General features: G+C 35.9%; 1 protein-coding gene across 3 annotated transcripts; it reads left to right on the top strand.

Annotated features, from left to right (window-relative positions):
- Positions 1-20: 20 nt before the first annotated feature.
- Positions 21-8,020, top strand: LOC311067430 (sterile alpha motif domain-containing protein 3-like). Of its 3 annotated transcripts, XM_084089273.1 has the most exons (6): positions 21-968; positions 2,373-2,449; positions 3,688-4,683; positions 4,819-4,971; positions 6,650-6,742; positions 7,216-8,020. In XM_084089273.1, exons 2-6 carry the CDS (start codon positions 2,417-2,419, stop codon positions 7,537-7,539), a joined length of 1,599 nt encoding a protein of 532 aa, XP_083945399.1. In that variant the 5' UTR covers positions 21-968; positions 2,373-2,416; the 3' UTR covers positions 7,540-8,020. The 3 variants fall into 3 exon arrangements, with proteins under 3 accessions (XP_083945399.1, XP_083945397.1, XP_083945398.1); XM_084089271.1 differs by lacking the exon at positions 21-968 and having other exon boundaries at positions 1,806-2,449; XM_084089272.1 differs by lacking the exons at positions 21-968; positions 6,650-6,742; positions 7,216-8,020 and having other exon boundaries at positions 1,806-2,449; positions 4,819-5,030.
- The last annotated feature ends 5,200 nt before the right edge of the window (positions 8,021-13,220 follow it).

Below are 13,220 nucleotides of genomic sequence, written 5' to 3' on the forward strand. Positions count from 1 at the left end.
ATGTTTTTAGTTTATTGTACGATTTGCATGATACTTTTCATTCTATTGAATTGTTTAAATTGAAAGTACTTAACTTAGCTTATTTTAGTCTGTTGTCAATGCAACGCAATACAAGGAAGATGTTGATTGGCTCTTTGAACTGACGTCAGATATGGATGCAGCGCGCATTTTCATCTGTTCATCTGGACTTTCATCATGCACGTTTGCTGGTGAGTAGGACTTCACATTTTGGTCTGAAACAGCGAATACATTATAAAACATCGATAAATGAGATGTTTAACATTTAGCCAGTAAAACTGAATGTAAGTTTAGGCTGTGTTTACATGTTAACGTTCGCCATCGTGTTGTATCGATCAGTCGCAACCGACACTTTTATATAGTTCTATGTTACGACATGCTCTTTGGGGTCGTCACATTTAAAATATAAGGCTTAACCTTTTTTGATCAATAATTATCATTAAACAAATGAACGAAAACGTCGTCTGTTGTGTAAAACGACATATTTTTTCGATGGTGTTTTTGCATCTTGGCGGTTTGCCATATTAGAAATGTTTAACATGGCTTAAATACAGTGCAACTTTAAAATTAACCTTTTAGAAGTTTTTACATTTCTTTGTGAGTGAAGTATTAAACAAAACATCTTAAATTGAAATTCGACTGCCCGCAAGAAGCTAGCCCATGCAGTTATCTTAAAGAAATGCAAGACATTTTTTTTTTCTTTTTTTTGCAACCTCGTGCTCATCAGCGTGGTGTTAGCTAGTACATTTCAGTTAATGCAAGTCTATTGTATCATGGCATGCTAAATAAATAAATGGATAGCTAGATAGTACTTTATTTTGGAAATAAATTTTGTAGATAACAGATCAAAAGATTTTTATTTTTCTTGTAATGTAAAAAGCAATCTAATGTTTTTCTGTTACTCTGCAGATTCAAGTTCAAAGCAAGGCGAATCAAGATGATCTGGAAATGTAAGTATTGCATATTTGCTTGTGAGAAAAGGGGATACTTGTTAAAACATTACAGACTTAAACATGGGAGCTATGCAAGAAGCCAGCCTTTTCCATGCCTATATCAAGAATGTTTATGTAGTTTTAAGTCTTTCAATAGCCTTAAAATACACTTATCCCGTTTTCATACAGCAACTGAAAAACAACAATCGGAGGGAAAATTTGAAGCTAAGTTTCGCTGTCAACTTTGTGATTTTCTTGAACCCTGTCAGATTACTGAATATTTTGCCCACCTTCGACGTAGACATCTCAAAGACCACCAAAAAGTTCAATGTCCATTTCAAGGCTGTAGCTTTGAAAGCAATGTATATTCCACGTTCAGTGCACACAAAAGTAAGCATCACCAAGATCAAAATGAGAGAATGTTTAAACCAGAGTTAATAGTAAGAATAGAGAGTAATGAGAATGAAACTGATGACAGTGTAATTGACACTCAGGAATGTGCTGTGCAGCAGATGCTTCCAGGTGAATTTGGCCAAGATGATTTCAATGCAGAAGCAAGCGAAACACAATCTCAAGATTTAGGAGAACAATTGGAACATAATTTAGCAGCTCTTTTTTTAAAAATGCAAACCATCCTTCACATGCCAGAGAACTCTGTTCAGGAAGTAATTCAACAGCTTTGCCAGATAGTTCAGTTGTCCCTGCCACTTTTGTACAAGAATGTGAAGGCTGTTCTTCAGAAACACTTTGGAGATGTAGATGAGTCAGTTTTGAAAGAGGTGGTTGAGACTGTGGCAGAGAGTGACATATTGTCCAAATCATGTGGAAAAAATGGATGTCTTGCAACTAGTAAAAGGAGAGCATCATATGTAATGCGCAACTTTCCTCTAGTAATGCCTATAGAGTTTGTTGTTGAGAAAGGAAGAAAAACAGTAGCATATGTTCCCCTCTTACAGATGCTACAAAAACTGTTAAACAAGAAAGACATTTTGGATAAGGCTATGTCAAAACAAGAACATAAAACACATGAATATAGGACATGTAGTGATGGCTCAAACTTTAGAGAGAATGCACTTCTTATTTGTGATGAATTCACAATCGCTCTGGGTCTGTACATTGATGATTTCGAAGTGGCTAACCCTTTAGGAACATCTAAAAGAAAACATAAGATGTGTGCACTTTATTGGGTTATTGCAAACTTGCATGGAAAATACAGATCCACACTAAACTCAATTCAGCTTGCTCTTCTGTGCAACACTGAAACAGTTAAAGAGTGTGGTTATGAAAGAGTTCTGTACCCACTTCTTTGTGATTTAGCCACTCTCGAACAGCATGGGGTCTACATTGAGCATCTTGGTAGAAGTGTCAAAGGGACAGTACTCTTTGTGTCAGCAGATAACCTCGGTGCCCATTCTCTTGCAGGATTTTATGAAAGCTTCATTGTGGACAAGTTTTGCAGATTTTGCATGGCATCCAGGATTGACACACAACACCAAGAGGTAAGATCTGGTGCATTTCAACTCAGAGAGAGAGATAAACACAACAGGCATGTGCAAGAAACATTGCAGGATCCAAATTCAGGTCGAAACACAGGCGTGAGAAGACAATGCCCACTCACAGCAAATTTGGAGCATTTTCATGTCATTGGTGGTTATCCCCCTGACATACTACATGATGTCTTTGAGGGAATAGTCCCAGTGGAGTTGTCTCTTTGCCTCAAAGACCTGATGGCAAAGAAATACATCACCTTAGATGTGTTGAATGAAGCTATCAGATCATTTCCTTATACATTTGCTGACAAAACTGATCAGCCTCAGCTGATTTCAAAGACCTTCTCAACCAAGGGCACAATTGGGGGAAATGGCCATGAGAATTGGTGTCTAATTAGGCTTCTTCCTCTGCTTATTGGCCATACGATTCCTGAGGGTGACAACACATGGGAAATACTCATGCTCCTCAAGGACATTGTTGCATTAGTTGTGGCACCTCAGTTCAATGAAGAGTCTTTATACATCCTTGACTACAAAGTAGCAGAGCATAGGGACCTTCTGCAGTCAACCTTCCCTGACTTTACACTGCGACCAAAACACCACTACATCGAACACTACGCTGAACTGATTAGGGTACATGGTCCACTTACTGAAGTCTGGACAATGCGTTTTGAAGGAAAGCATAAGTTTTTCAAAAAGGTTATACGTGATGCCCATAACTTCAAGAATGTTGCCATGACACTTGCAATGAAACACCAGAGGGCTCTTAGCCATCAGCTAGACTGCAGTTCTTTTTTCAAGCTGGACGTGGAAATGGCTAAGGTTACGCCAGTGTTAGTTACCACCTTTCCAGAGAACATTCAAAGAGCACTTGGTCAAAAACTCCCTCAAGCTCAAGCACTTCTTGTTGCACCATCTGTCTGCATTAATGGGACTGATTATAAGACAGGCATGATACTTTCAGCTGGATCATGTTCAGGGCTACCTGATTTTAAGCAAATTACTCACATTGTTGCAGTGAATACAGAGGTACTTTTTGTGTGCAAAGTGATGACGTCATGGTATTTTGAGCACCTTCGTTCTTTTGAGCTTTGCTGCCCAGATATGCCATCTTTTTGCATACTTCAGCTTAAAGACCTGAATGATATTCTTCCACTTTCAGCCTATAGTGTACATGGTAAACTGATGGTGACATTGAAGCGTTTTATTCTTTGCTAAATGAACTCTCTTTTGTACTTTCCTTCCAGATGGCTTCAGAAACCATGACTTTGCGAGTTATTCTTACGGAAGCTGATATCAGAAAAGTAAAGCTGACATCAAAGCCAGGCTCAGTTGAAGAATTAATTAGTTGTTTAAAAAACACTCTGAGACTGGACTACAATTTTACTTTACAATTTCAAGATCCCGAGTTTGATAACGAACTTTGCAATCTGACCGTTTTGTCAGAGCTCCCTCAGAAGCCAACTGTGAAAATCATACCGGTGATTGAATTGGTGACACTCTCTTCAGGTGAAATAGAGACATCAAGTGATATGTTGAGTGATGCTCCAAGTACTGCAGAGACAGTTTTGATCTCGGAATTACCCCAGGAAAAGAGAATGCCATGGCCTGATATCTTTTTGACTCCAAAATTCTCTGTCGATGTTGAATTTAGGCTGCGTCAAGCAAATTTAATCTACTTGAAAGATGGAACGCACCTAAAAGTGACAAAGGAATTGAAACATGACATTCTTCAGAAACTTGCAGAGACCATATATTCCTTCAAAGCATACCCGACTACTGAGGATCTACGAGCTGTTGCAAAGGCACTGGTCAATACTCACCCCTGCCTTCAAGAACCTGGATCGCCTTCTGGATACTGTGGATGGACAAACAGTTTGAAAGACAAAATGGGAAATTACCGATCCAAAATGAGGAGCCTTGGACACACAGACGTCATGGTTAATGCTGGGAAAAGAGGAAGATACTCAACGAGCAGTGATCCACCTAACAAGAACATTAAAAAGCCAAGAAAAGGGGAGGTCAACTACTTACCTGACCTCCCAGACGGGCAGGATGCTTCCAGTCTTGAAATGCTCAGACAGCAATTGGTGGATGAAATGAAGAGAAAAAACCCTGATGCCGTCTTTATTAATCAGAAGATGGACATGACTCTGTCCTTGAGGAGAAAGGATGTTGTGATCAACAAGCCTCCCGTAAGCCAAATACTTCAACGTTGGCCAGCACTTTTTAGAGAAAGTCAGGTAAAGGGAAATGCCTATGTTTGCAACATTTGTACTGAAATGAGTATTGATAAACATGATGGTTAGATATTAATTTGAAATTTGTTCATTTTTGACAGTTCTCTTAACAAATGCTTTTTTCCTTTACTATTTCAGGTGTATCAAGAATTCAACCGGGTGGTTGGGAAGAACCTTAAGCAAGAATTTTATGGGTCTCTTGATCGTCACTGTCCTCAACTGATTCAAATCTTCAGGTCAAAGAGAGGTCTCGCCGGGCAGATTTTGAGCGATCTTCTGCAACAAGCCAAGGTTTGTACATTTAAGTTGATGCCATTGTTTGCTTAATTTTAAAATGCAGTCTGATATGATTATTTTTAAAAGGGTTAGTTTACCCTAAAATGAAAATTCTGTCATTAATTACTCACCCTCATGCTGTTCCACACCTGTTAGACCTTCGTTCATCTTCAGATCACAAATTAAGATATTTTTAGATATCATTCCATAGAACGCAATTTAACCTCCACTTTCAAGGTCCAGAAAGATAGTAAAGAAATTGTTAAAATAGTCATATTTATCAACTATAGTAGTTGAACCTTAAAGGATTAGTTCACTTCTGTATGAAATATTCCTGATAATTTACTCATTCCCATGTCATCCAAGATATTCACGTCTTTCTTTCTTCAGTCGAAAAGAAATTAAGGTTTTTGATGAAAACATTCTAGGATTTTTCTCCTTATAGTGGATTTCAATTGGCCCCAAACGGTTGAAGGTCAAAATTACAGTTTCAGCTCAGCTTCAAAGGGCTGTAAACGATACTAGATGAGGAATAAGGGGCTTATATTGAGAAACGATTGGTCATTTTCTTTAAAAAAAAAACAAACAAACAACTGTGTATACTTTATAAACACAAATGATCGCCTTCCAAGTGCTACCGTCTTCCGTATTCTTCAAAAAGCTTTGCTGTATGTCCTACACAAAAAAACGGAACTGACGCCACATTCGTTCCGTAAGTTGAATAAGGAAGGTATAGGACATACAGCGTAAGCTTTTTGAAAAATACGGAAGATTTAAAATACTTTCAAGAAATACTTAAGAATGCACTTGGAAGGCGATCATTTGTGTTTATAAAGCATGTACATTTGTCATTTTTAGAAAATGACCAATCATTTCTATATATAAGACCCTTATTCCTTGTCTGGTATCGTTTACAGCCCTTTGAAGCTGCACTGAAACTGTAATTCTGACCTTCAACTGTTTGGAGGCCATTGAAGGAGAAAAATCCTGGAATGTTTTCATCAAAAACCTTAATTTCTTTTCGACTGAAGAAAGAGAGACATGAACATCTTGGATGACATGGGGGTGAGTAAATTATCAGGACATTTTTATTTAAAAGTGGATTAATCCTTTAATATTTTGAAGCGACGAGAATACTTTTTGTGCACAAAAATAACGACTTTATTTAACAAAATCCTCTCTTCTGTGTCATTCTCTTATAATGTTTACGTCCAGCGCTTCCAGGTTCTACATCAATAATGATTCGACATTCTGATGTAGAACCTGGAAGCTCTGAATGTAAACTGTGTATGAGAATGACACAGAAGAGAGGATTTTGTTGAATAAAGTCATTATTTTAGTTTTTGTGCACAAAAAGTATTCTTGTCTCTTCATAATATTAAGGTTAAACCACTGCAGGCACTTCAACTGTTTTAACAATGTCTTAAGTATCTTTCTGGACCTTGAAAGTGCTGGTTAAATTGCTGTTTATGGACAAGTCAGATACCTCTCAGATTTCATCAAAAATATCTTAATTTGTGTTCTGAAGATGAACAAAGGTCTTACAGGTGTGGAACAAAATGAGGAAGAGTAATTAATGACAGAATTTAAATTTTGGGGTAAACTAACCCTTTAAGAACCCGTTAAATAGAAATGGCCTTCCTTTCATGTTGACAAATGATACAATGTTTTCTCTGCAACCACCACACCTCAGACCTCTGATCTCGTTGACATGCGATGTGTTGCCATGAGAGGGCTTCCAGTACTTCTTGGCGATGACCCAACTGAGTTCTTCAAAGCATGCTTTGTAAGTATTATTAATGCATTTTTACAGTCATAGGTTTATTTTACTATTTTCAGCTGGAAATATGTAAACCTTACTGTGCATTTGTTAGTAAGAACAATAAAAAAACACCAAAAACAATGTTATATTTTACATAAATGTTGAATGAAATGAGTGATGAAGTTTTAATTTTAAATCATTCAGGAGAAATTTAAATGTATGTCATGACACCATTGAAATACTAAAATACAATCAAGGTTAATCTCATAATGTTTTATTTTAATCAGTAATTCATGTCATATGCAAAGACTTGCATACAAAAGAAAAACATACTTAATGTTTAAATATAACTGAACTCCTGGATGCACTTGTGTACATAATTCACAAAAAATGATGCTTGCATACAACTAAACAAAAAAATGTCCAATAAAATTAATATCTAGAAAAAACTGTACACTGCTAAAATGTATTTTAGTAATCTCCAATCTCTTGTCCAGGCTTCTGATGATGGAGACTCATACCAACATGTGCCAGTTGGAATCCTCAGCTTAGAAAATGAAGATGTGGCTCTGCAACCCCTGTCCATCCACCTCCACCCATCCTCGGTGGGAATCATCTTGGAGGGGATTGTTGTAATGGACAATTTAGACAACATACCCCAGGCCATGTGTCTTCTTTTTGGTTTAACTTACGCACTGCACCTAGACTACCCAAAGTGCATGGGCAACACCTTTCTTTTCATTCAGCAAGTTTTGCTAGGTTTAGGCAAGAAGGAGTTGAAGGGAAAGATTCTGGCTGTTACAAATCAGCTTACCATGTAAACAGGTACAGTAAATGCATGTTTCTTAAGGTTCTCTTTCAGAATCGTTAGATAAAAAACTTTCCCTTTCATTGAACTATGCCTTAGGGTTGGACAAATGTTCATGTTATTAATACAGTGTAACAACACTGTGCTTGTTAAATAATTAGAAAAGTTTTAAAATATCGTTTTAAAGATTTAAAATTGGGTAATTGGTACTAAAGATATTTCATTGTTTTTGTCAGTCTTTGAAAACTGATTTTGATAAGTGAATTCAAATAAATTGTAAGTTCAAATAAATTATTGTTGTCCTTTGTCCTTATTTGTAATGCAGGTGTATTTTTATTTAATCATTTACAGTAAATAGCTATATTTAAATTAAAGTTTTGGGTTCTGTCTATACTTAAAACATTCATCCAGATTGTAAGTTTCACATATGTTTTCTCTGCATAATTGTAAGCCTTTTACAGGTTGATTGAACTTAAAAAATTTATGGAAACTCGTTGCCCTAAAAAAGTTGATTTTGTATTGTTGAAACAACAGCACATTTTAAGTTTAATGTACTTAAGATTTCAAATGCACTGCATTAAAAACTGTTAGTTCAATGAACTAAAAGTTTTCAATTAAATGCATTTGAAATCTTAAGTACATTAAACTTAAAATGTGCTGTTGTTTCAACAATACAAAATCAACTTTTTTAGGGCAACGAGTTTCCATAAATTTTTTAAGTTCAATCAACCTGTACGGGCTTACAGTGCATGTACAAAACTATTTACTTTCAAATTTGTCAAATTTGTGTCATATGTGAATATTTACCTTATATTGCTATTAAATCAGTATAGCCAGTTGCTATATTTTAAAGCAATTATGTTAACAGTTTTCACTGTAGCATATGTTTTATTATAGGACCGATTTCTGTTTATCTATACTTTTTTAGAACCATATGATCTGAAATATATACAGGAAACACAATGTAGCACAAATTAAACGTTTAAAAAGATGTCCTTGTTCCGCAACCCACATGCTTAAAACTGCCTGTTACATTTGAGATGCAAAATGTTATTAACAGCATGTATTTCTAATTATTCAGTAACCAAACAAGTCCCATTTGATGTCAGAAAAGTGCAGCTCCCTCAGTATGTCACTTTCAGTATGTGCACCAAATGATTGGCTTTAGTCTTACTTGTGCCATTGTTGACCACAGTCTGTTCTTCACCAAGGACAGCTTTAAAAAGGAGGCATTTGTGGCTCACCTTTACTTTTATTATACCAGCCACAGTCTCAGAGAGTTTGGTCGTTCTTTAGTGGGCATTCCCACCATTGTCCCAACTATTAACCTTTATCTATGATATTAGCTGATGTTTTTATACCGCACTCTCTCGTCTTGTGCAATTATACTATAATGGTGTGTAAATCCATTTTAATCATGACAACTCTCGAAATAGTTTTAGCATGTTATTGAATATGGCAATGTTAATGTATTTAGTCTTGGCTGACTAGCCATGCTAAGCTGCTGCTAAGCAAATATGGACTTGCTGCTGCTAATAGACACACAGACACGCTGCTGTGAGAATGTAAGATATGCTGCTGCTCCATTCATAGACACACATTAATCCTGTAGCAGGTCTGGGCAGGTGGAGCTGGGGATGGGGAAGGGTTCAATTCAAGATTTTACTTGCTGCTATTATTAAAGTGTAAAATCACAGATTTTCAGTCCGCTTTGTTTTGTTATAATGTTGATAGTATATGTAAATTAACATTTACTCATTCTCTGTGTGACCTGGACCGAGAAATATAGAATTATTTGTCAGCAAAAGTGTTTTTGACAGCTTTTATGAAAACTACAAATTATGCTTCTACATTTCTGTATCCCGCCCACGGACAGTCCTATCGACTTTATCACTGAAAACCGACTTTCGCACTTTGTCTAAAGTACTGTGTTTTGGTACCCTACACTCTTCTACTCTCTGAAGCTATCACTATGGAGGGTAAACTCTTTGAAGGGATTAGGGCGTATGAGGCCTTCATAATGGAACAGAGCCATTGCCATGACTATTTCAAACAAGCAACTTCAGTCATTCAATGTTGTTGGACAAGAAGAGCTAACCAAACTTACTAGAGCACTGAAATCAGCAATATGTGTGCCACTCTAGATCCTATAACCACTAAGATATTAACCCTCTGGGGTCTGGGCTGTTTTTGGGGCCCTTGAGATGTTCTGACATGCCCTGACATTTGTGCTTTTTTCAGTTGCTTATAAACATATTAATGGCAAAGGTGTAAATTCACTCTATAAAGCACAAACAGGGCTACCATAATATGTGAGCCACGTGTATGTACATGTTTTCATTTTTGAAAGAATAATGTTTATGCATGGTTATTGAAAAAACTAAAAACTAAAATTTCTGAAATAAGGTCACAAAACACATAGTAAATATGTGTCAATAAGACTTTTGACTAATGGATGTCCTCGCCTAGAGTTTTTTCTTCAAAATTATGTGAAAATAGTCTTGCTTTATCGTTCACATAAAACCATACATTGATTTAAATTGATGTAAAACAGGTTTTGCTTGGAAAGCCAATATGCGAGGGGGGCGTGAACGAGGAGTGGTTTACACCTTAGAATACAATGTCCCACCCACTCTGCATAATGACTCTGCATAATGAGCCATGCATTCAGGTGTGACACTGACTGAGCCACAATGCAAGGACAAAAGATATATTTAGAAGAAGACTTATATTGACCATTTAAGATTTTGCTTACATCTATCTTGTAAATATGTTTTGCTATTTTATTAAAAAGGTTACAATTACAACAATAATTACAATTTCAACAATATTTCAAGTGTACTCTTTCTTTGTAAAAAAAAAAGATTATAGGCCTACATTTTATCTATGTATTCATTAGTTTGAATATAGTCAACATTGGAACAGCTAACATCTTAGTTGATGACTTTTTATCATTTTATTTATAATGAGTATTTTATATATAGAAATTGCTAAACAAAAGCTTATTTGACATGGCAGTATATTCTACAGTAAAGACTGTACCCAAATCTAGTCAACAAGATGTTGTCTTTCATATTTCGCCTGACTGTAACGTTGTTTTCATGAAATATTAGGGCATATTGTTAATTTGCAGTTTAATACGTTGCTTATACAAATAGCCTACATTTTATTTCAACATATTTCAGTCGATTTTTACTCATCTCAGTATAGCAATACAGTTTGCTAAAACATCATCATTCATTCACACACGCGATTTAAATTTAACTTCTGGCAAAGATGAAGTTGACGATAGGCTATTGACTCGCGATCTTCGCAGTAGGCTAGTGAACGCACCGGAGAAATGCACATTTATTAGGCTACATAGTTTTTTGTTTTGGATGGTTTTGTTTAGAACCAGCTTTCTGTAAATATATTTCACATTTTTTAGACATGTGAGGCGAGTAGGCTACGGTCTGGTTCATGATGATCTCCAGTTCAAGCACCTTATGTTGTGATTGCTATATTTACTTTAAATCCAGGAAATTTGTTAATGAAAAAAATATTAAAATTAAGATACAATTGATACAAAACGAAATTCGTTTTAAAGAAAGGATTTGTACTTTCTGTTTTGAGGTCTCTGTGAAAGTTTGAAAGTCTTTTAGTGCTTTTTTTTTAGCGCTCGCGTCCATAATGGAGAACTGTCACGTAATATTGTTTTTTCCTCATAAATGCGAACACGAAAAATAAAAGACAAAAGACTTTTAAGTAAAACTTACTCCGAAATTGTGTCCTCGGCGGAATTCGCTCTTCAAAATGCTGCCGTTCGTCGTCTGAGGTATTGATCGGGGGGCGGGTGCGCTGCATACTAGATCACCTAACTATTTACATGTGAATCGCGCCGGGGGGCGGGGCGGCCTCAGCTCATTTAGAGATAATGAAGGGAGAAGGAAAAACGGTACCTCTCCTTGCTTTCAAACGGATTTCATGAGTTGAAAACATTTGTTTTTTATATAAATTACTTCATTTAAAAGAAGAGATTTAAAGCTTCATCGAGACATATCTCACGTGCCTGTGTGAGAAGTATTCGCTGAGTTATGATTCATTTTCGGACGCGTTTCAGAATGGACTACACTGGCAGAGAGAAGGCAGAACTCGCCTCGTGTTTATTTTTCTTTATTTGGCAAAAAGCACAACACTTTGTTTTTATTGTGAGTATACACAAAAATAATACACATTTAACAGAATCGATTGATGTATGAAACTCCTATGGAAAATCAAAGTCAACAGAGTTTTTATGAGTTTCTTTTACACTGATAAAAAAAAGCGAGCTGGTATCGCCGGCGATACCGCCGACCTCAGGGGGTTAAAATAGATGTTTTCTATAATTGTAAAATGTCTTCTCAATATTATTAACTCTTTTCCTTTTTTTAGGACACATCCTAGAAAAACTTTCATACTAGAATTTATCAAATCATTTAGGAAAAAAGCATCTCAAATCTGCCATTTATCTACAGTTTTTACTGTAGCATATGTTTTATTATAGGACCGATTTCTATTTACCTATACTTTTATAGAACCATATGATCTAAAAAAATAATAATAAAAAAAAAAAAAAAAAAATGGCAGCAAATCTGCCATTTATCTAAAAAATTTGAAGTAGTTTTTCCAATTATTATTTTTTTCTGGGAAAAATATTTGTAAAGAATTTCACAGTTCTTACTCCACCATGGAGAAGAGGCAATTATTAGAATTACAGATGACCTGCTGTTGTCATTTGACCACGAACGCATCACTCTTCTAGCGCCATTTGATCTCAGTGCTGCTTTCGACACCATAGACCACATTCTGTCTCAGATGTGCAAAGCTACGCTGGTGGTTCTTAACTGTGAACTGGGGGAAACTCTTTTTTTCCCCCTTAGCTAAAGTTTATTCCACCTATAATAGATTTAAAATATAACAACTGGGGGCTCGTCCATCATCTACACACAACTATAGGAGACTCATTCCTTCATCAAACTACTAATTTCTTTAAGCATATTTTATTTTGATGGCAGAGGCGTTTGCTTTAAATGGCCATGAAACACTAAATACATTCTCTGAGATTTAAACAGAGGTGTTTTTGTTGCACATGTTAGCATTTGTTCATTTTAATTCTAGGAGACTACTGGTCAATTTTGGGCTTTTTTGCGCTATTATCATCTTCTGGTTTAAATTCTTCATTGTGTCAACTTCATGCGTCAATGCATTCATGGATTGTAATGTAAATGGTTATGTTGCTGCTATTGTTTTAATTACTTGTTTTGTAATAATAAGATTTTATTTTTAATCTAAAATCATGATGATTGTCCCTGTTCTTGAGTTTGGTTTGGATTGATATCTGTGCATGTCAGGTTTACAACATATTAAAAGTTCACCATGCAAAGATAACAAACATATAGTTCAGTCGAGAAACTGTAGACGGTGCAGAAAATTAAATAAAAGTAAACCAGGTCCAAGTTCCTATCCAAAGACAACACTAATCAACTTAATGGATATGAAAATTACCAAAGGGTTATCTCTAAAAAGCCAGTTTAAATGAATTTCCAGGTGAGTGTTATTTTAGGTTGTGCAAACTCTGGTTTTTCAGTCTCAAGAAGGCTGATTGGTTTTTACTGTTGTCCATTGACACAGTCTGCTAGCTTGCCATATGATGAATATGATCCACTAAACTGGAAA

This window comes from Abramis brama, assembly GCF_963993115.1.
Source record: "Abramis brama genome assembly, chromosome: 17".
NCBI classification, from domain to species: Eukaryota; Metazoa; Chordata; class Actinopteri; order Cypriniformes; family Leuciscidae; genus Abramis; species Abramis brama.

Excerpts from the sequence above, each read along its gene's own strand:
- LOC311067430 (XM_084089271.1), top strand. The coding sequence starts at position 1,823 with ATGCGCAACTTTCCTCTAGTAATGCCTATAGAGTTTGTTGTTGAGAAA. Across the intron at positions 4,684-4,818 it reads CACTTTTTAGAGAAAGTCAG|GTGTATCAAGAATTCAACCG; the intron begins GTAAAGGGAAAT and ends TTACTATTTCAG. Across the intron at positions 4,972-6,649 it reads ATCTTCTGCAACAAGCCAAG|ACCTCTGATCTCGTTGACAT; the intron begins GTTTGTACATTT and ends ACCACACCTCAG.